Consider the following 21,629-nt stretch of genomic DNA (forward strand, 5'->3'; position numbering starts at 1 on the left):
TTTATCCTCAATTGGTTGCTGACCATTAGAAGCTTTCATTTGCCTCTTCTCCTCAATTGTTGACAATTTATTCAGCTTCCTTCTCTTTATAGGTGTTTGTTGTTTGGTATTTCCTACAATGGATAATATTAAATAAGAAACATAAAATTAATGCAAAAGATTACATAGTTCTCATATATACATACCAATTGAGATTCTTCATTTACAGTAGAAATAGATGGTTACACCTCGTGGATTGTCAAAGTTTGTATCTCAGTCAGGGCTTCATCTTCCTTTTGAACTTCAACCGGTTGCTCAGTTACTACTTGACTTTTCTTTTGATCGTCAACCGGTTTGTCAGTAACTGTTTCATCTTTTTTTTTTATCCTCAACCGGTTTTTGACCATCATAAGCTTTTTTTGCCTCTTCTTCTAAATTGTTGACAATTTATTCAGCTTCCTTCTTTTGATGGATGTTTGTTGTTTGGGTATTTTCTACAATGCATAATATTAAATAAGAAACAAAAAATTAATGCAAAGGACTACACAATTCTCATATAAACATTGATGGAAAGCATACAAATGGAGCAAAATTAAGAATCGAAAAAAAAACTTTAATTGCATCTAAACAACTGGGGAGATTAACATGCATATGAAGATCAAATTAAAACGAAATTAGGGTTAGTGAAAACATACCTCCGAAGACTCTTGTTCCTTGTTAATCTCCTCACAAACTTGAATCGGGACCACCACTAGTGTTAACCAGTATTTTGCAAACATAGAACTAGGTTGTGGGACCCGATTAGGTGAAGGAATTTAAGAAAGAGATGAAAATTGGAGGGAGAGTTTAAGGGTTGAGATAGAGAGAAAGATAATTTTTAAAATTACAAAAATGGCAAAAAAATTCAAAATTCAAAATATCCTTTAAATAAACTAATTACATGCAAAATTGCATGTAATTTAGTATATTAAATCTCAACACCTAATAATCCACTAACCATTAGTGGAACTTAGTGAGCAAGGTGTTTACACCTCATGTAGTCACCTAATCACACTAAGTGTTAGTGGAATTATCCAACAAAATGTTGGATTTTCTCACTAACTTTAGTCCATGGGTAATATGGTCATTTGACCATTCAAGTCAAAATCAAACTTTGATTTTTTCAAGTCAAAAGTCAACATTTTGACTTTTTACCATTTTGTCTATCTTGACTAATTTCGACCTCCCGAGCATGAATCCACATTCTTTTTTTTTAGAATTCAAATCACATTTGAATAATTTGAATATAAAATCGCTTAAAAGTTTGACTTTTCAAAGTTAAAAGTCAACATTTTGACTGTTTACAACTTTGACATTTCCATCAATTTCGAGCTTTCGAATATGAATTCGTATTCATATTTTTATTTTTTAAATCACATTTAAACATAAAGTTCTATCTAAAACTGATGATGATTATATCACATATACTTGTCGGTTTCTCTCTCTTTACCTAATTAGAACAATTCAAATTATTCCAACGTATTGTTCTAAGTTAATTTAGTATGAGCTAGCAGGGGAACCTAAGGAACCTATAGATCATGGACTCCAAGGATCTGAGATTAACTGGCTAAACACTTTTAGACCGAGCAAATTAACATTTGTTAACTAACGAGTGATTTCACTAAAGTCCTGTAGTTGCACTTCTCTCACTATAAATATATTTATATCCATCTGATATAACCATGACCAATAAGTTAATCCTTCAGAGGTTGTTCGCAACCTCGGCTGGGTCAAAATACTATTTTACCCTTGAGATTACATCTTGTTCCTTAAGTCCCACTGATCCACTATTGAACAATTGGTTTAAAGTTTAACTTATAAATCGAATCCTACTCAAACCAATGAGAGGGTAGGGCCCCTTGTTCAAGACTTGGATTTAGTGCTTAAGAGAACAACCTATCTACTAATCCTAAAACGTAAGTAGGAGTGAATTCCGTCTTGTATCTTATGTCTCTAGTCATCCACTCGGCTTACATTTGAAATGAGAGGCTTGTTAGGCTAGCGCCGTTGAGCTGCCCTCACCTATGCATATCTAAGGATAATACTGTTTGAACAGAAGTTCATAGTTAATTAGCTCAAGATTAAGATTAAGTTAGTTAAGTCATCAATAATTGAAATAGTCAATTTTATACAGTCAACGATATTATAATTTAAAAGCGACTATCTTATGGTTCTAGTTTTATGTAAACTCTTTACATAGGATGCCCCTCATCGAACAAAATATTGAATTTTCCCACTAACCTTAGTCCAAGGGCAATATAGTTATTTGACCATTCAAGTGAAAGTTTTCCAGTCAAAGTTAAACTTTGACTTTTTCAAGTCAAAAGTCAACATTTTGACTTTTTACCATTTTATCTGTGTAGATTAATTTCGACCTCCCGAGCATGAATCCACAAAATCATATTTGAATATAAACCATGGCAAAGTTTGACTTTTCAAAGTCAAAAGTCAACATTTTGACTTTTCACAACTTTGACCATTTCCATCAATTACAAGCTTTCGAATATGAATCTGTATTTATATTTTTAGTATTTAAATCGAATGTAAACATAAAGCTCTATCATAAAGTTATGACCAACAGTTTCTCTCTCTTTACCTAATTCGAATAATTTGAATTATTCCAACATATTGTTCTAAGTTACTTCATATGGACTAGTAGGAAAACCTAATGGACCTATAGATCATGGGCTCCAATGATCCAGGATGAACTGGTTAAACCCTTTTAGATCGAGCTAATCAACATTCAATAACTAAAGGGTCATTCCACTAAAGTCCCACAGTTGCACTCCCCTCACTATAGATATATTTGTGTCCATCTAATATAATCATGATCAGTAAGTTAATCCTTCGCAGGTTGTTCATAACTTCCACTTGGTGCAAATATCGTTTTACCCCCAAGATTAGATCTTTCTCCTTAAGTCTCATTGATCCACTATTGAACAATTGGTTTTAAGGGAACAACCTATCTACTAACCCTAAAGTGGGTAGGAGTGAATTCTGTCTTGCACCCTATGTCCCTAGACATCCACCCGGTCTTACCCTTGAAATGAAAGGCTTATTGGGCGAGCATCGTTGAGCTCACTACTACAAAATCTACTTTACTTGATACTAGCTACTTTAACATACTTAACTTTTTTTTTTTAATAAAAGGAAAAAAGTATTGACCATTTTAAAGGAAAAAACGTCAAGTATAGTCTAAAAAGCGGAGTTTTCACGGAATTTTTCGAACTATTTTATGCTAGCTTTTACTTGACATTTTTTTGCATTAAGTATAAGGGAGATTTTACTTAACATTGTACTTGTGTCAAGAATACTGAACATTTACTTGACGTGAAAAACATGTCAAGTATAGTTTGAAAAAAACAAAATTTTTACCAAATTTTTTGAATTATTTTACGTTAGCTTTTACTTGACGGTTTTTTTAATGTCAAGTATAGTGTAGATTTTACTTGATGTTTGTTTCATTTCAAGTATAGTTAACATTTACTTGACGTGGAAATAACGTCTAGTATAGTTAACATTTTTATTTGACATTTTAAAAATGTTTTTAAAATATCAAATATAAAAAGTATAAAAATATAAAAACAAAAAGTATTTTATACTTTTTATTTCCCTTCTTTCATTAAATAAACGATCTCGTAATAACATCTAATTGATCATGTTAATTATTGTAAACGATCATTTTATTATATCTAAGCGATGTTGTTATAGAAGTTAAGCGATCAGATTTAGATGAGACAAATAATACAAAGATATTTGTACCATTCTAATACAAGCCAAAATTGTAGTTTGTAAGTATAAAGATCACACAATATGAAACTTGTAAACCAGAGTAGAAAGAAACTTTTAAATTACTAAATTATAAACAAAAAATGTTCAAAAGTTCTATTAGGTTTATTGTAAATGTTATTACATCCAAGTGTTACAGAATATGTAAATGTTATCTGCCTTCATCAAAACAACTTTCCATTACATGCAAATGTAAATGTTATTACATGTCAATGTTACAGAACATGTAAACTACACATCCTTTACATGTAAATGTTATATGGCTTGTATCTAGAAGTTTCAGATGTAGCCACCTATTTTTATCCTACATTTTTTTTAAAAAAAAATTTATTAATTGTAGAAATGGTTAAGATATTTTACTCATTTATTTTGTTAAAAAAAAGAAAAAGGTAAAATCTTGTTGTAATAATATGAAGTTTTATGTTTTTAATCTTTTTATTAAAATGGAAAATAAAGTCATTAATGAGAATATCTATTATTTACAAAACAATTCATATTATTTTGACTTATCACTTTAGGAAAAAGGCAAATTAATTTATGTATACAAAATCTATTTTGATTAGGAAAAGCAAAATAATTTATTTTATACAAAATTCTTTAATACCATATTTGATTTATCTTATCACTTTAGGAAAAAAAAAAAAGCAAATTAATTTATGTATACAAAATCTATTTTGATTTATCATATTAGGAAAAGCAAATAATTTATTTTATACAAAATTCTTTAATACCATATTTGATTTATCTTATCACTTTAGGAAAAAAAAGCAAATTAATTTATGTATACAAAATCTATTTTGATTTATCATATTAGGAAAAGTAAATAATTTATTTTATACAAAATTCTTTTAATACCATATTTGACTTATCTTTATCACTTTAGGAAAAAAACAAAAAATTTATTTTGAACAAAAATCTTTCAATATCATATTTTTACTAATTTAGAAAAAAGAAAATTAATAAAATTACATAATATCTAATTTGATTTTTTTACTTATTAAATTTTCCTAATTTGCAGCACACCCCGGGTCTATAAATAGGATCTTTTGTCATTTGGAAAAGGGGGAGAAGAAATTGTTTTAGAGAAAGTCTTGAGAAAAAATTGTTTTAGAGAGAATCTATACGAAAAAAAAGTGTTTATAGAGAATTTGAAGAAACGTATTCCTCTGCATAAAGGTGGGTCATTAGCTTTTTCGCTTTATTGTTTTTATTTTTATCTTCATATCGTTTTTTTTTATCCTAATTCTAATCCCATAAGGAAGAAAAAACTTATTGGAGGTTGCATTAGGTAGGGTTTACTCCCAATGATCCGCACCTCATACAACAAGTAATTTTCTTCGGGATTGAATCCTTATCTTTGTTCTTCTCTTTTCAAATGTAAAGAGAAAGAAAAAAAATATATAAGGAAAATTTCTTTTTTTATTTTTACTACCTTTTTATCATCATGCTAAAAGAAAAAAAAGGATCTTTTAACATTTTTCTTCTCTCTAAAACGATAGAGAAAAAGAAAATTTATAAACAAAAGAAAATTTCTATTATTATCATTTTTTTTTTTATTATTATTATTATTATTATATATATATATATATATATATTCTCTTTTAGGGTGGCGGCAAACCTTGCCGTCACCCTCTGTTTCCTTTTTTTTTTTTCTTTCTTTTTTTAATTTATTTATTTACTTATTTAAATTTAATTTTATTTGTAATTTTATTATTATTATTATTATATATATATTTAACCTTCTTTTTTTTTAATGTTTTTTATATATAACTTTATTTATTTATTTATTTAGTGTTTTTATATTTATGATTTTTTAAAAAAAACTTTTTGCTATTTTTATTCTTATATCATTATCATTATTTCCTTTCATAATTTTTTTTTTATCTCTTTTAACATACTATCATCCCTATGTCCTATTTTCTTCACTTATTTATTTAATTTACAACATCATTTACATTTAGTAGCACGATCTTTGGTTAAAATGTAACTACAAAATTGTTTAAATGATACCCTACACGATTGTGTAAAATGAATAACAATATCGTTTATATTTAGCAGCATGATCGTTTAAATTTGAAGAAAATCGTTGGTCTTGGTTAAGATGTAACTTATTACAATATCGTGTAGATTATGACATGATCTTTTGGTTATTATACGATCGTTTACATATATCCTCGCGGCCATGTGAAGAGATTAAGGTCACATGGGACCATACTAAGAGATTAAGGCTATGTAGCGACCATGCGAAGAGTTTAAGGTTTATGGTGCAAAATGATCAATTGTAAATAATCAATTTAAATTTATTAATTTGTAAGCGAGTAACACAAAAAAACTCTTTATTTTCGAATCCTTCATCTTATTTAAAACCCGTGATCTCAAACAATTACTCTCAAAATCATCATTTTCGGTTTCCAAACTTTTCCTCTCAAATATTTAAAGGAGCAAAGAGGCATGTGATTCTGACAAAATAAGGTTCAAGATGTTGCGATTCCTCCAGTGTTTCTGGTAAAGCATGCGTATAAATATTTCGATGATAGATCGAGGAAATTATACGTGCACTTCGTCCATAAACAACCGTGATTCTACTTTAGATTCAATAAGACCACTTATGTCAAATTTCTCCAACTCTGTCACATATTTCTTCAAGTTTTCATTTGGATCTCGGTTGGTTAGAAATTGTGATCGTGATTTCAAAGATGTTTATAAAAGACTAGATAGAAGGCAGATAACATGTACTACACATTCCGTAACATTTACATTTATTAATTACATTCACGAAGACAGATAAGATTTACATGTTTTGTAACATTTACCTGCAATAATGTTTACAATAAATGTATAAGAACTTTTGAACATTTTTGTGTTTTATATACTTTTTTTGTATGTTTATACATTATTTTACTTACATAAACGATTGTTTACGGTACACTACAGGATCGTGTAAGTTCAACAACATGATTGTTTAGATGTTATTAAAATATCGATTACATGTAATAACAAGATCGTCTACAGTTTAAGGTTTAATGTTTAGCGTTTAAATCTAATGGCAAGGTCGTTTAGATCTATGTAATCAAAGATCGTTTAATTCTAATAACTAAACAATCGTTTAGATTAATTAACATGATCATTTTGACATTATTGGAAGATCATTTAGATCTTATTCTTATATTCTTTAATACCTAAACGATCATTTAGTTTTAGCAACACGATAAACAATCATTTAGATGTAATCAAAGATCATTTTGACTTAACTAAACAAATGTTTAGATTAATTAACATGATTTTTTAGTTTTAGCAACGTGACCGTTTAGATGTTATTAGTAGATCGTTTACATGTAATGACAAAATCTTTGACGGTTTAGAATTTACATGTAATTACAAGATCATTTAGATGTACTCAAAGATCGTTTTGACTTAACTACACGATCGTTTAGATTCAACAACAAGATCGTTTAAGTTTAACAACTTAACCATTCAGGTTCAATAACACGATCGTTTAGATGTTATTAGAAGATCGTTAATATATAAATGACAAGATCGTTTAGATTACAATATATTACAATATCGTGTAGGTTATTAAACGGTCGTTTGTTCCTATCATGTACAAAAGCACACCGACATGTTAATAAAAGTGATTTAGATATAAGATGAAGAGATTAAGACCATGTGGCGAGAGTTTATGGTTTATGGATCAAAATGGTCAATTAGCGTGTTGTAAATAATCAATTCACATTTACTAACTTGTCAACGAGTAACCCAAAAAAAAACTCTTCATTTTTAGTCCCTTCATCTTCCTTTAAAAACTTATACTCTCAAACCATTAGATTTAAGGCTTCCAAACTTTTCCTCGCAAATATTTAGAGGAGGAAAGAGGCACGTGATGCATAATCAAGTTTTCACTTACCTTTTTTGTAAACTAATTCAATTAGTTTTTCTCCATGCATCTTGCCTAAGATCGAGATCAAGATATTGCGTAAAAGTTTAACTTTTTTCTCAAGTTCATCTAAAACTATAAAGGGCTGTTTGGAATTAAGGTTAACACTGTGGATTTAGGTTAACCCAACCCTAAACCCCGTTTGGCACACGGTTTATGAAAACCCTAGTGTGAGGTTTTCTATAAACCAGTTTAATTCCAATCTTTTCTTCCCAAACCATTTTCGACGAAATCCGTTTTCAATTTGTGTTGCGCCTCCCTTCAACCCGTATTGTCGCCTCCCTTCAACCCGTGTTTCCGCCTTCCTTCAACTGTGTTTGCGCGTCTGTTCGTCAATCTTCTTCCTTTACTTATGCCTCCCTTTCATTATTGTATGTATTATGTTCGTTTTAGGCCTCCGTGTTTACGCCTTCGTCATTGTGCCTTCGTTCGTCAATCTTTTTTCTTCTTTTTGACTTCCGATTTCTTTCGTTTATTCTTCTCTGGATTCACTTGTATGTTTGATTTTGGTTGATTCGTTGAAGGGTAGGTCGACCGGTGGCGAAATTTTTCCTGAAAACCTGCTTATCCCCGTTATTTTCGTAAAAGGGTTTCATACACCGTTTGGACTTTGATCTTAATCTCTCTCATCCGTCTCTCTAATTTCCAAAAACAAAAGTTGGTTTGTTGAAGGCGGCCCTCCACCAGCGCTGCCTCCAAACCGCTTCCCGTTTTCTCTTTGTTTGCGTGTCTGTGTGAACACGTATGTGTGTGTTACCCTTGAAGCAAGCCTTCCTTGCCGCTCAGTGTTCAATTTGCCGTTTGACGTTGCCCTAAACTGATGTAGAACAGATTCGACGCTTTGCCTTCGCTGGCAATTGGTCTTACCCAAGCATGGTAGGGAGGAATACTTCTGTCTTATTACTCTTTTTTTGAAACACAGTCGATGATGAGTATTGAATCCATGTTACAATTCTGAATTTTTTTTGCTGATTTTGATTCACTGATTTGGTTTATATCAAATGTGCTTGATGATATATTTATTCATTTTTTACATATATCAGTTGACTACATTTGTCTGAATTAATGAAAATCCCCTGCCTTCTGCATTGTGATGACTATTTCTGCACTTGAATCTCTATTTTAGTCTTTTGGGAAAATGTATTCATTTCTGCTCAATATTGTTTTATCCCTTCAAGCAATTGTCTTATCTTTTCATGGTGTACTTGACTTCTCTAGCTTCCAATACCTACTTTTGACTATGGTTGGACTTATCTTTTAGGTCGATTTTGCAGAGATTCCCTCTGCCTTTTCTTGGTGTAGTCATTTATTTGCATATTTAGTCATCATATCCTCCTATATAAACCTCATCTCTTGTTATTATTTACCACTTCCATTTGTCATTGCTTGCCTTGTTCCTTTGTTTTCCAAATCTATCTTTCGTAGGTAAATGCTTCTAAGTTTTTCATTCTTTTTTCTCATGATAGTGCCTTCTTCTCTCACGGACAAGAGGGCGGCAAAGTATGTTTGTGCACTGTTTTATGACCTATATTTATGACTTTTTTTCTCTCCTATGTTTATGCATTGTGTTTCTCACGGTTTCTGCCATTCTTTCTTATTTTGCTGCCCTCTTGTCCATTTTTGTGCCCTATTTTTTCAACTTATGATTCTACCTTTTTTCTCCCCGTTTATATGCCTTATGTTCCCACGGTTTCTGCCCTTGTTTGTCACCTATGTTTCCGCTCTCTTTTGTATGTTATGCCCTGTTTTTTGAATTATGTTTCTGCCTTCTATTTGTTGTACTTTCTATTTTCTTTTGTTACATATGTTTCTGCCTTTTTTCTTTGTTTTTAATCCCTCTTAATTGATATTTCTATAACCATGAAATCTGGTTCAAGTTATTGAATCGATTTATATACTTTGAGGCTACTTAACATTTGTTTTCAAAATTGATTTTTTGTTTTGAATGTTGTTTTTTTTAACGTTTAAATTTCGGGTCAGCACTTCTACGTACAAGGTATGCTATCCTTCCTTTTGTCATTTATTTTTCTTCAATTATGTTACATTAAAAGAACGTGTCATGATTTCGACCTTATTTGTATGATAACTTTTTATTTTTATTATTTCAAAACGTCTGCGATCATCCAACCCTTATAAGAGGTATTATGGCTTAACTATATGTACATGAAATTTTGATAATGTATTTGTTTATGTCATTACAATAGAAATTATGTAGTTAAGGCTTATTTATAGACTATACAGTATTGGTTTGTAATAAATTCTTTTCGAGGACATTTCATTTATTTAATGAATTAATAGTATTTATCTTTCATTTTATGTTTTAAATTTGTGTTTATTTTTAACTTTCACATGCAACACAATTTTTTGAAAAAATGACCATACCAATGTCTTCATTTTCATTACTATGACTTTCCAATTAATTCACAACAATTCTCATTTTAAAAATATAAAAACTTTCCTACTACCATATCATAACAATAATAGGCTAAAAAGGGATTTTCAATCTTGTATGTAATAGGGTTGATAACTTCGCAATTTCTTTAAGTGAAAAAAGTTATACATTTTTTTAACAATAATTCGAAGTAATACAAATAACTTTGTAACTTGAAAATTAGTAGTGTTTTTAAAATATGATCATAAGATTCGATAGTCGTTAAATTATGTGTAAAAGGTAATTGATTACACATTTAATAACATGTAAAAATGTGTTTAACTAATTGAAATTTGTCATTCACTATAACACATGCAATTGTCAAACATAGTATTTTTAAATATTATTTTCACAAGTACACACTTCTACCACATATTATTTCTATAATACCTATCACACATAGAATTGTACTTACAATTTCATAAAATTATACCGCAACCAGTATTTTAACATAATGTTATAAACAAGTTATTTGTTGTATGTTACACAAACTAAGTTTAGGGTTTTACTAGTACATAATAAGCTTCCATTAGGAATTTAAATGTTCATTAGTGATGTTTTCACAATGTATATCGATATTGTATTAATTCACTTAGTACATATGTTTTAGGAAACATTACATACTTCATAATGGATCAACAAACCCTGTTTGGAGTCCTAACTGCTTTCACAATGGTCCAACGTCAGATGCTTCTAACGTTGGAGACACTAATGAACGACAATAAACATCTCCCATAGACACCTTACGATACAAGACATAGAATTAGACAGCTTGTGTACTTTTATTTATGTTTCTTTCACTGGCTTGCTTTTTTTTCTTTCCTTACTTTTCTTTCCACTATGTTATTGACTATTATTTCTTTTTTCTATTATACACAACTTTATTTTTATGTACTTGACCTTTTATGCATATGTTATATTTTTCTTACTTCTATATCCCTTCAATTCCATTGAAAATATTTTTTAAAATTAACAAAAATAGTAAAAATTTGAGCAATATGACGTTTAACTGCTACATAATAACTAATTTAATGAATAATTATAAATATGAACTCATGCATTAGACCACGTAATTATATATGTTAAAAACAAAAATACGTCGCTATCGCTAATTACAAATAGACAATAAATAATTTATATTTCTAAAAAATGATTTAAAATAAAATTAGTACAATTTGTAAACAAATTATTTTGAAATTGGACAACTGTTTTTGCTAATTTAATAACATTACACATAGAAAAAATTATTTCCAATTAGAGGGGTTCGATGCTTTCATAAAAAAATCTGCAATAATAATTTCTTACTTATATTTACAATGTCATTTAAAAAAATTACTACATAAAAAAATATATTCATAACCGTTCATAACACTTTCCCCAAATAAATTTTATCATAAATTCCACATAAACCTACCCACCTAATCTTTCTCCCAAACACATCTTATAATAAAATTCTCATACAACTATCCACCTAACCCTTCGCCCAAACACATCTTAACATAAAATCCCCATAACCCCGCCCCCCCCCTCTCCCCAAACATCTCTTATCATAAAACATTTCTATAAACCCTTTCTCCAAACAAGGATTATGACAAAACTAGGTTTATCGTAATAATAGTTTTATCCTAAAAATAGTCTTATCAAAACACTAGTCTTATCATAACATCAACCCTTCCCCCAAACGCACTCTAAACTTTTTTCTCAAGTTCATTTAAAACTATAAATTCGTTTGTCCCGTCTCAATCTCATCAATCATGATTACCACGATTCACATGATTTTTTCAAATACTAACTAGTTTTTTTTTTTAATCTTTCCAAAATGTAAAAATTATACTATCAACTATTTAAGAAAATTTGGTAAACTACGTAGATGACAGATATTTGAAAAATAAAATACATAGAATTAGATTCTTTCCGGCAAAATTGTATCAAGAGCCTAAAAAGATGATTTTGAACTCTCGATGCAATTTTACTTGAAATGAATCCAAATCAACAGAATCTCTTTCAAATATTTTGCAATCTTTTACCAAGAACTCTCATTAACTTTTCTATTGTAATCTTCTTAAATTTCATATGAAAATGGTAAATTAAATTGATAATTTATATAATTATGGAACTCGTAAATTAGGATAAAGATTTTAGAAAATTTGTACAAAAATTGATATAAGATCTAATATAGATAATCAAATTTGCAAAAATTTTGAAAAATTAATTAAGATTTTGTATAAAATTTTGAAATATTATGTATATTGGAAAAAACTAGTAAACTGTCGATGTTAATACTACCCAAAATTTCATCAAGAAAGCCAAAAATAATTAATAACATTGAAAAAGTTGAGTTTCTAAGGTAATATCAGTACTCAGTCTCGAGCGAGAAACACCAAAAAAAAACTAGTTCGACGACTTTTCAAAAAAGGTTTTATTTGATAAAGTGAACTTTGAGAGGGTAGTTTGGGGAACTCCCCTTCATGTTAGATAACTTGAGTATGTTTAGGTAGATAATTTAATGTTAGAATTAAATTCAGCATCGATGAATAAGGGGCCAAAATAGCTTTTTTATCATAAGCAAAGTGTTCTCAAGAAAAAAAGAATTAAAATGCAAATTTAGATAAAGGTAAAAAAGAAGATTGTTCTTAAACAGTCAGTTTTGTAAATCCATGAATAGCTTGGTATTGCATAAGAAAGCCTTGCAAATCACTTCTTTTTTAATTCACGCATCAGCATGCTTGTCTCCTAGGGAGAAATACAAGCAATATCCACACAATGTTGTTCTAAAAGACCACACACACCATACAGAAAATGATATGATTAAACAATCATCTTCCTAACATGCTTCTATAAGTAAATAAATAAATAGTTCTCCAACCACTTCTTTCCAGCTTTTCCAACAATGTTTACTTATATCCCACTCTCATGGGCAGCCAAAATGGAAAAGACAGAAGACATACAAAGAAGCCAAATTCATACCTTCATAAATCCAAAAGTACGTACTATGAGCATAAATGTAGGATGAAGCGACCGGCAAAAGACAATCTGAAATGCTGCGGGTTGTAGGCCACGGATCAACTTAATCGACAGACTGCCTTCAATACTTCACTGATAAACTGGGCTGTTGGTCAAAACACTAAATACAATACAAAAGTTAGAACTAATAGAACATCAGTAATAAGGTTGAGTTCTAGTACCCAGTGTAATTGCCTAAAATGTTTATCAAGTTGCTAGATTAATCTTTCATCTCACTACGAATAGACCGGAAACAACTTTGGCTTATTCAATGATATTGCCTGAGTAACCAGTTTATAATGCCTAACCTATACGATCTTTTTTTTTCAATTTTTAAATTTTCCAAGTAAGATTTTGAATGACCAACTCCAATTGCAACCGAAAAGAAGAGGTAAAGGTCAAGTGATGCAACACCAAATTGTGTGAACCATAGCAAACAAGGAGTACAAAAAGAAACAACCGCATAACATGGTAATTTCATAACCATAACTAACAGTTGGTTGCACCCTCCATAAAATGTGATTAATGAATCATTTTTCTGACGACTTCATTAATCTGCCAATTAATCTAGAATTATAAGACAACCCTAGAACAGAAAAAGTGGATGTAAAATTGGCATCTTTTATACGATGATGATTTAAATCAAATAAATGCAAGTGCAACATAGTTCGTAGCAAATCTCTCAGAAACATAAATGAAAGAATAGAGGTTCAGACAAGATTCAATGTATAAGAAAATGGGATATAAACTTCAAGGATACTATGGAGGATACAGGTGAGGATAAAATTTCTGAAGCCAGATAAAACTTCATGCTGCAAGGTTGTGTGAATAAAAAATGTTAAAGAAAAAACTGTAATAGAAGAACGCACAGCTAAAGATTCTTGGGATGTAGCATAAAAGAAAACTTACCACAAGGTAGAGATTTGTTAGGTTAAAAAGTAAAGCACAGCATGCAGCACACCCTATCATCGTTCAATGATCATAAAATTAATGTTCATCTGGATTTAGATAATCTGCTCACAGTGGAGTACTCATCTTCCAATTCGTCATGACATTCAGATGGGGTATACCTATCACTGAATGAATTAGACACCAAATGCTCTGAACTGTGATTATCAGCCGTGTTCCTCTTCCAACTATCACTGGCTCTCAACTTATGGCTATCCTTCCTTGCACTTGAACCATTCCCAGATCTTGAGGATGAAGATGATCTTCCATGGGAGCTGCTAGAAGCCAGCTTTTTAGTTTCATGATGCCTGGTTTCTGCTGGCACCTCATCATCTCGATCATTTGGATATCTCTTCCATTTGTGTGACTGGCTAGGAATACTGCTTTGATCTGAGAACCTATGATAGTGATCTCGATCATATTTGTCCTTATGGGAAATTTTCCTTTCATCTTCCGGGGAGCCATATTGCTCATAATGACCTTTTTGTGGCTTATCAGAAACCAAGTATCTACTATCATGAAAAGACTGCTTCTTGGAATGACCTGAGCTATGTCTGGCATCTCCACATGGGTCGTTGCTTCCTCTTGTGTGCACGTCAGCAACAATATTTCTTGTAATATTATGATCACTTGGTTGTTCAGATTTTATTCCTCTCTCTTCAGGTCCCTTGACAAAGCACCCAATTCCTCCAGCTTTCATAATCTCCTCCATGTATTCCTCAATAATATCTCTCGTAACCTTCCACGGAAAGTAAAATTAGCAAAATCTTGAGTGAGGATATCACCTGACATAAAAACTTCTGGTGGCAAAAGTTGAAGCAGAAGCTAGAAAACATATATAATCTCACATTTTTCCATAAAAGATTATAAGAAAAGGAATTGTTATGCCATAGTTAGACCCTATTCCAATAACTACTACAGAATAGAGAGATAACAAAAGCAATGTTGAAAGTATATGAATAAGAATCATCCTACAAGAGAAAAATCTAACAAGCTGATACCTGTAAAGTTGATCGCTTTGCCTTCTTTCCACGGTATGACATTCTTCGACGTTTATAATCCCTTTCTTCAGCCAACAATTCCTCCCTTGTTTTGGTCTTGTTTGCATCCTGCTTTTTATAAAACAAACAAACAAGAAACATCATGGGCCACTGAACATTAAGCAGTCTGCCAGCTGCTGCTGCTGCTTCATCATTTATTGCTACAGGAGGTTTATTCTTTTATATATAAAATAATATGGAAGGATTAAGGAGGTGCACAAAATGCAGGAAAAGAATCACAAAACAGTCATCTCATAAGCTCCTATTGGAATAGAGAATCTACAAATTTTTATGTTCTATTCCCATGGTATCCCAATTCAGAGCAGTCAATAGGAAGAATTCATGAGATTTAAAATTATCAATAAATGAACAGAAAAAATTGACGGGCAGAAAAAAATTGACAATTGCATGATTAATAACCAGAACAGTAAAGAGTTCAGAAATACCTCATTATAAGACTGCTGCTTTGGGAGTCCATCATGCTCAATTATAGGTCTATAGTTGCAACGTCTCTTGCGCTCTTCACAAGCTCTTTGAGAGATATAATTATACTCAGAAACCCTAAAATAGTTAAGAATGGATTAGTCTGATTCCAAAAATTGCCTACTTGAAAAGTGAGATTCCATTTACTTTTACAGAAATCATTATGATTAAATAAAAGGCATGCAGTAAATAACCGAGACTCTACAAATTCAGGTAAACTACTCTAATCTTTATTAATTTGATTGAAGTTAGATTCAATACCTCAATCAATAGTTTTGTTTACTTTTTTTTTTTTGGATAGGAAAGGTTCCGTTTTAACTTTAAGAAGTTACAATAAATAAAATCAAGAGGCTGCCTCACTTTCCTCTCTGTAGTTTTCTTTATCTGTATTATGCCCCAAAGACACAGACTCTAGAATCCTTTTGGTCATCATTTTTTGTGCATCTCATCCTTGCACAGGGTGATAGGGACCATGCTAAATTTCTCTGTATCATTCCAATTTTATCGGATGTCCCCAAAGGGACCCGCCTTTGGTCATCTTATTTCACTTAATATCTAAGAAAGTCGAGACATACTTCCATGCCTTTCACAGGAACCCTCACCAAAAGTTTACTATCGTAGGTAGGAGACCACAATGGACTTAGACCCATTACCTTTAAAGTCTTCTAACAACTATTTTTCTTTCTAAAATAGAAAACAAGCATAAATTTGTTGTACACATGATATCACAATCATAACACTAGGGACAACATCAACTTGATCAAAACTAGTACCTACACGAAGAACAGAACTAGTAATTGTAGAACATACCGCTGATATTTTGTTTGCAGATGAGCAAAGCGTAAAGCTTTGATCTTTTCTTCCAGTAGGAAACGCTCATGCAATGCTGCAACAGCTGCAGCAACTTGGGACACAAGAATCACCCTACAATTGACCGTTTCTCCTCCAGTAACATTGCCATTATTCACAACTTTCTGATCCAATTCGTTCATCTTCACACTCTGTATGTCACTACAACTAATTTCGAGATCATGACAACCCTTTCCTAAAGTCAGACCCTCCGTAGATTTTTGTTCGGATGGTAAAAGCAACCGCAATGCAGCATCTAGTATACATTGTCTAAGCATGTTAACAGCAAAGAATTTCCCGTTTGTTTCCCCGTACAACACGGAAAGCTGCGATGCTAGCCACATCAATACTTGAATCAAAATCGGACACTTAAAACAGCTATTCACTGATCCACCCTCCATTCCGTTACCTTTTTCCAAGGCAACTTGAAACCCCAAAGCTTCCTTATAGATTGCCATAAAACACAACCTAAACAGCAAAAATATATGATCCCTCAAAGCAACATCAATAACAACACCATACCGAGGCGAATTTTCAATGATCCATGTCATCAAATGGCTGTTCAAAAGCATCTCTGAGCCCAATATGGACCGAAGCACAACAAACGAATACTTATTGGGATAGTCATTCCAAATTTCTACCTCACTTCTAAGAATCCACAAGTCAGAAGGAAGTATTCGTATCCCATTCAAAGTACTATTCATCTCTAAATGGTCATTACCGACAAAATTAGCACAATGAACGGCCAAAACACGGGGAAGTGTGAAGACTTTGGACATTTCATCAAGGTTAGACAATGCAACGACGCCAGGGCAATCAGCATAGAAGAAATTGGAAGTGGCATCAGTATAATCAGTGAGAGAAAAGCAAAGGTCTGCATCCGAATCCGGGAGAACTTGAGAGAAGCGGTTTTCATTAACCAATTGATGAGATGAATGAAGCGTTTGGGGGTAAAGCAAGGATTGAAAAAGTTGGGTGGGGTCAATAGGATGCAGGGAAGCAGAAGGGCAGAGGAGGGAGTGACGGAAGAGAGAATGCGGGGGGACACGGTGGCGCCGATCAAAATAGCAGTGAAGGAGACGAGAATGGTTCGCGAAAACAGATGGGGTGAGGTAGGAGAGAGATTCAAGGGTTTGATTAGCGAGATGGATGAGGGTATTGAGGGAGGAAAAGGAAGAAGGCAAGTCGAGAGAAGGATGTTGAGATTCAGAATGCGAAGAATCATGGATATGGGAATTAGGGTTAGGGTTTGGAGGAAGGAAACTGGGGAAAGTTTGGTTAGGAGGAAATGGAAGGGAAGGGTTGACGGCTCTCATTCTGAAATTCGTGGGAGCTTTCTGAGACTAACTGATGGAGCCAAAAGTGTGGAACTCACACTCAGAACTTAATCTTCGTGATTCCACAATTTTAATTGAGAATTTGTATCACATCACAGAATCTTCCAATAAAATGAACTTGTCACCTCTAAATACGGTAAAATTTATTAATAATATTAGATAAATAAAAAATGGAGATTTTTTGAAAAATATAAAAAAGGGTAAAGTATACATTGTATAGGAAAATTTCAAAAATGAATAAAGCAAGATGTCTACCGCGTAAAATAACAAAAATAAGTTGTCAACAAGGCATTAATATATTTACGATCGTTTAGATTTGGCTATTATTTCCTACACAGGTATTGTTATAATTTATTTCTTAATTATATCTTTAATTTGGTTACACATTTAGATTTGATCGTTTAGATTTGGATTCAGCTATTGTTTGGTATTTAGATTTGGCTAATTAAACAATTTTTTTATATTCTTTTACTACACGATCGTTTTTCTTTTTTATAGGATCGTTGAGATTTGTCTACACCATCTTTTAGATTTGGCTAAACGATTTTTTTTAATTCTTTTGCTAAACGATTGTTTAGATTTATTTTTTTTACACGATCATTTACATTTGGCTACTCCAATCTAAATGATTTTTTCGAGATTTTTTAAACACGATTTTGTAGATTTTGCTATTTTTTTTTTACACGATCGTTTAGATTTGGTTATCCAAATTAAACAGCTTATAAAAAAGAAGAGGAAAAAAAGAAAGACGATGGAAAGAAATCACAGCGAAAAAAATAAGAGAAAGACGATTGAAAGATTAAAAGACGTAAAAAAAAATAAAAAAAGACGATTGAAAGAAATCACAAAATCAGAAAAGAAGAAAGATGATGGAAAGAAATCGCAGTGAAAAAAAGAGAAAAAAAAAGAAAGACGATGGAAAGATTTAACGATGTAAAAAAAAGAATGATTATGAAAAGAAATCGCAGAAAAAAATAAGAGGAAAAGAAGAAAGACAATGAAAGAAATCGTAGGAGGAAGAAGACGATTCCATCGCGAGAAAGAGAAGAAAGATAGAAGGGCAAACCTGAAATATTTTAAAAAAATTACTAATTTTATGGGCTTGTTACAGAGTCATAAATAGTTTGGTGTTTTGTGAGATGTATGTAAGTTTCTCTAAAAAAAACGTAAAATATACTTTAAAAAATTATACTAAATGACAAAAAAAAACTTAGAAAAAAGTCGCTCATAACCCATTTTTTTGCATAATGCAAATATGGACGTTTGCAAAAATAGAAAAAAAAAATTATGATAATATGGTCTATGTCACTACATTTTCTAAATTGCAAAAGTAGCAAATTTAAAAATAGATAGCCTCTGATAGCCATATGATAGCCCTTTGATAGACATCTAATATATTTAATTACTTGTCATATTTGTAATATTTGGTAGCCATATGATAGCCCTTTTTATAGTCCTTTGATAGACGTCTAACATATCTAATTACTTGTCATATTTGCAATATGCAAAAAAGAGGTACTCTAAGCCGTTTTTTTCTAAATTTTTTTGTCATCTGATGCAATTTTCCTTGCAAATATGACAAGTAATTAGATATATCAAAGGACTATCAGAAGCTATCGAAGGCTATCTGCTTTTAGATTTGCTACTTTTGCAATTTAGAAAATGCACTGACATGAGCCGTATTATCATAAAAGAGATTGTTATTTTTGCAAACGCCCCATTTATTTTTATAAATACCAAAGTTACACCATTTCCTTCCTTCGGAAAATGCAATTAATCTTTCAAAATATAATTAAACTATAATCTTTTATGTAATTAACTAGAAAATTTATCTTTTTGGTCTTTTAATTTTTAATTTTAATTATATTGTTTTAGTATAAAACTTAACATATTTTTTAGTTCTTAATTGAAAAAAATACCATTAGGGTACTTTTACAATATGGTTGAAAGCTTTATAATTCTACTTATTATTGATTATTAATAATTAGTGTACGATTTATGATAAATAGCTATTATACTAAGAGGAGGAAAGTTAATTAATAATAGAAAATTTGCACCAGACATCACAATCTTTCAATAAAATTAAGCCCATATCATCTCTATTTAGTATATTGCAAATATGGTAAAAATTATCAATAATATTAAACAAATAAAAAATGATAATTTATTTTTATAGATAACAAAGTTACCCCATTTCCTTCCTCCTAACCTTATCGGATAAAAAAATGATACACCTTGTCTACGTGCTTGAACGCCTCCTCGAAATTGAAATAGAGATTTTTATCTGGATACAATAGTAGAGCGAGCTTCTTGTATTTTTTTTAGTGTGTTTGTTGCGAGCTAATGATTCCACTTGAAGAATCTAGTACCAATTGTCTGGAGAGTCGATAGAACTCAAAGAATCTAAAAGGAAGTGACGATTTCGGTGGCACCATTAAGGTTTGGATCGAGGCGATAGGCTCACTTGGTGTACTTTGAGAGCAGACTTGAGATTGAAATCTCTGAACCGCTTCTTTGCCAGTTCTTTAAGACTTCAAGCTTTTGATTTCTCTTTGGTTACACCATTTATATTGACAAAGCAGCAATGACGGTGGTGGAGGAGGGATTTGGATTTTGCTTAATCCACTTTGTTGGACTTGGAAATTTTGTGACAATTAGAAGGTAATTATATGACAATCAGAAGACAATCAAATTAAATGATTATTTCAGAAGGCTAACTACAGTGGAACAAATTTTAAAAATAAAATGTAAAAGTCAAATGGTAATCAAATGTCTATGTAATAAAGCTAACTAAAGTAAAAAAAAAAAGGATACTCAAATGACAATCAGAAGGTAATCAAGTGATACTATCTCAGTATTTTGTCGTTGTGGTTAAGCTTCCCATGGTCATTTTCATAGTGGTAATGAGATGATCGACAATGTTATGTAGATTACAAAAATGAAGAATAATTAGAAACTGCAGAGAAATTAACAAAAAAAATTAAGATAATCAGATCACAATCATAATGTAAAAGAAAAAATCCTTAGCAATTAACAAAAAAATGTCATATGATAATTCGATGGTAATAAGAAACTACTTGATAATCAACAAACTTCACTTGTCTTGAAAATAGGGTATTTATACTCCATTTAGTCTCTAATAATAAAACAATACCTAAACTCTAAGCAAAAATTGCTAAATCATCCAAAATGACCAAAATTGTCAAGTAGGCTAGTTGGTGTAAAGGGCATGGGTGGCAAGCTACACACATGCGCATAAGTCCAAAGGCTTAGTCATATGCTAACCTCGCATGCTCTTGCACAATGCATGCCTCGAGAATGTTGTTTGTCTTGCGTATGTCTTGCATCATGCATTTGCACATTATGACCTGTTTGCGCGCACATGAGACCTACATGGCCTAGACGCTCAACTGATGCTGCCTGGCCGTGTGATGGACATACTCCTCGCATGACCCAAGGCTTAAATAACCTGTAATGCTTATTTTGCTCCCACATCTCCCTATGTCAACCTAGCACTTGGCCCACCCTTGGCTTTACCAACAAACATGATTTTCAACCAGAAACTTTACTTGAATTTGGAGCTTAATAACTTAAAATCAAGAACTCAAATCAACAAACTTCCTCATACCAACTTGTTTAGCAATGTCTTAACTAGCTTACCTCCAAACTTCACCAACCAACTTCATGTATTGTGTTCTGTAGCTCTAAAATATTCAGCATCGCTTAGTTTTTTTTCAAAATGACCTTTGAGTCTTTCTTCAGCAATGCCTTCCATCTTCGTGTTTTTGCTTCCTAAA

At 31.4% G+C, this 21,629-nt stretch overlaps 1 protein-coding gene and 1 pseudogene across 6 annotated transcripts; both read right to left on the reverse strand.

Annotated features, from left to right (window-relative positions):
• Window positions 1–12,844: 12,844 nt before the first annotated feature.
• On the reverse strand, window positions 12,845–17,903 carry LOC103487266 (U11/U12 small nuclear ribonucleoprotein 48 kDa protein). Of its 6 annotated transcripts, none has more exons than XM_051081643.1 (6): window positions 16,457–17,902; window positions 15,610–15,724; window positions 15,125–15,232; window positions 14,246–14,862; window positions 14,085–14,137; window positions 12,845–13,987 (listed from the first exon to the last, which is right to left on the reverse strand). In XM_051081643.1, the coding sequence occupies exons 1-5, from the start codon at window positions 17,809–17,811 to the stop codon at window positions 14,107–14,109; spliced, it is 2,226 nt and encodes a 741-aa protein (XP_050937600.1). In that variant the 5' UTR covers window positions 17,812–17,902; the 3' UTR covers window positions 12,845–13,987; window positions 14,085–14,106. The 6 variants fall into 6 exon arrangements, 4 of the variants coding, with proteins under 4 accessions (XP_050937600.1, XP_050937598.1, XP_050937597.1 ...); XM_051081641.1 differs by having other exon boundaries at window positions 12,845–13,296; window positions 15,125–15,235; window positions 16,457–17,894; XM_051081640.1 differs by having other exon boundaries at window positions 15,125–15,235; window positions 16,457–17,894.
• On the reverse strand, window positions 16,060–16,170 carry LOC127148329 (U6 spliceosomal RNA; annotated as a pseudogene).
• Window positions 17,904–21,629: the final 3,726 nt, after the last annotated feature.

Source organism: Cucumis melo, chromosome 2 (genome assembly GCF_025177605.1).
Source record: "Cucumis melo cultivar AY chromosome 2, USDA_Cmelo_AY_1.0, whole genome shotgun sequence".
NCBI classification, from domain to species: domain Eukaryota; kingdom Viridiplantae; phylum Streptophyta; class Magnoliopsida; order Cucurbitales; family Cucurbitaceae; genus Cucumis; species Cucumis melo.

Coding starts and splice junctions, on each gene's coding strand:
- LOC103487266 (XM_051081642.1), bottom strand. CDS start 17,811: ATGAGAGCCGTCAACCCTTCCCTTCCATTTCCTCCTAACCAAACTTTC. Junction 15,236..15,609: donor AGCAGCAGTCTTATAATGAG/GTATTTCTGAAC, acceptor TTTTATAAAAAG/CAGGATGCAAACAAGACCAA. Junction 13,297..14,245: donor TCTAATTCATTCAGTGATAG/GTATACCCCATC, acceptor TATTGTATTTAG/TGTTTTGACCAACAGCCCAG.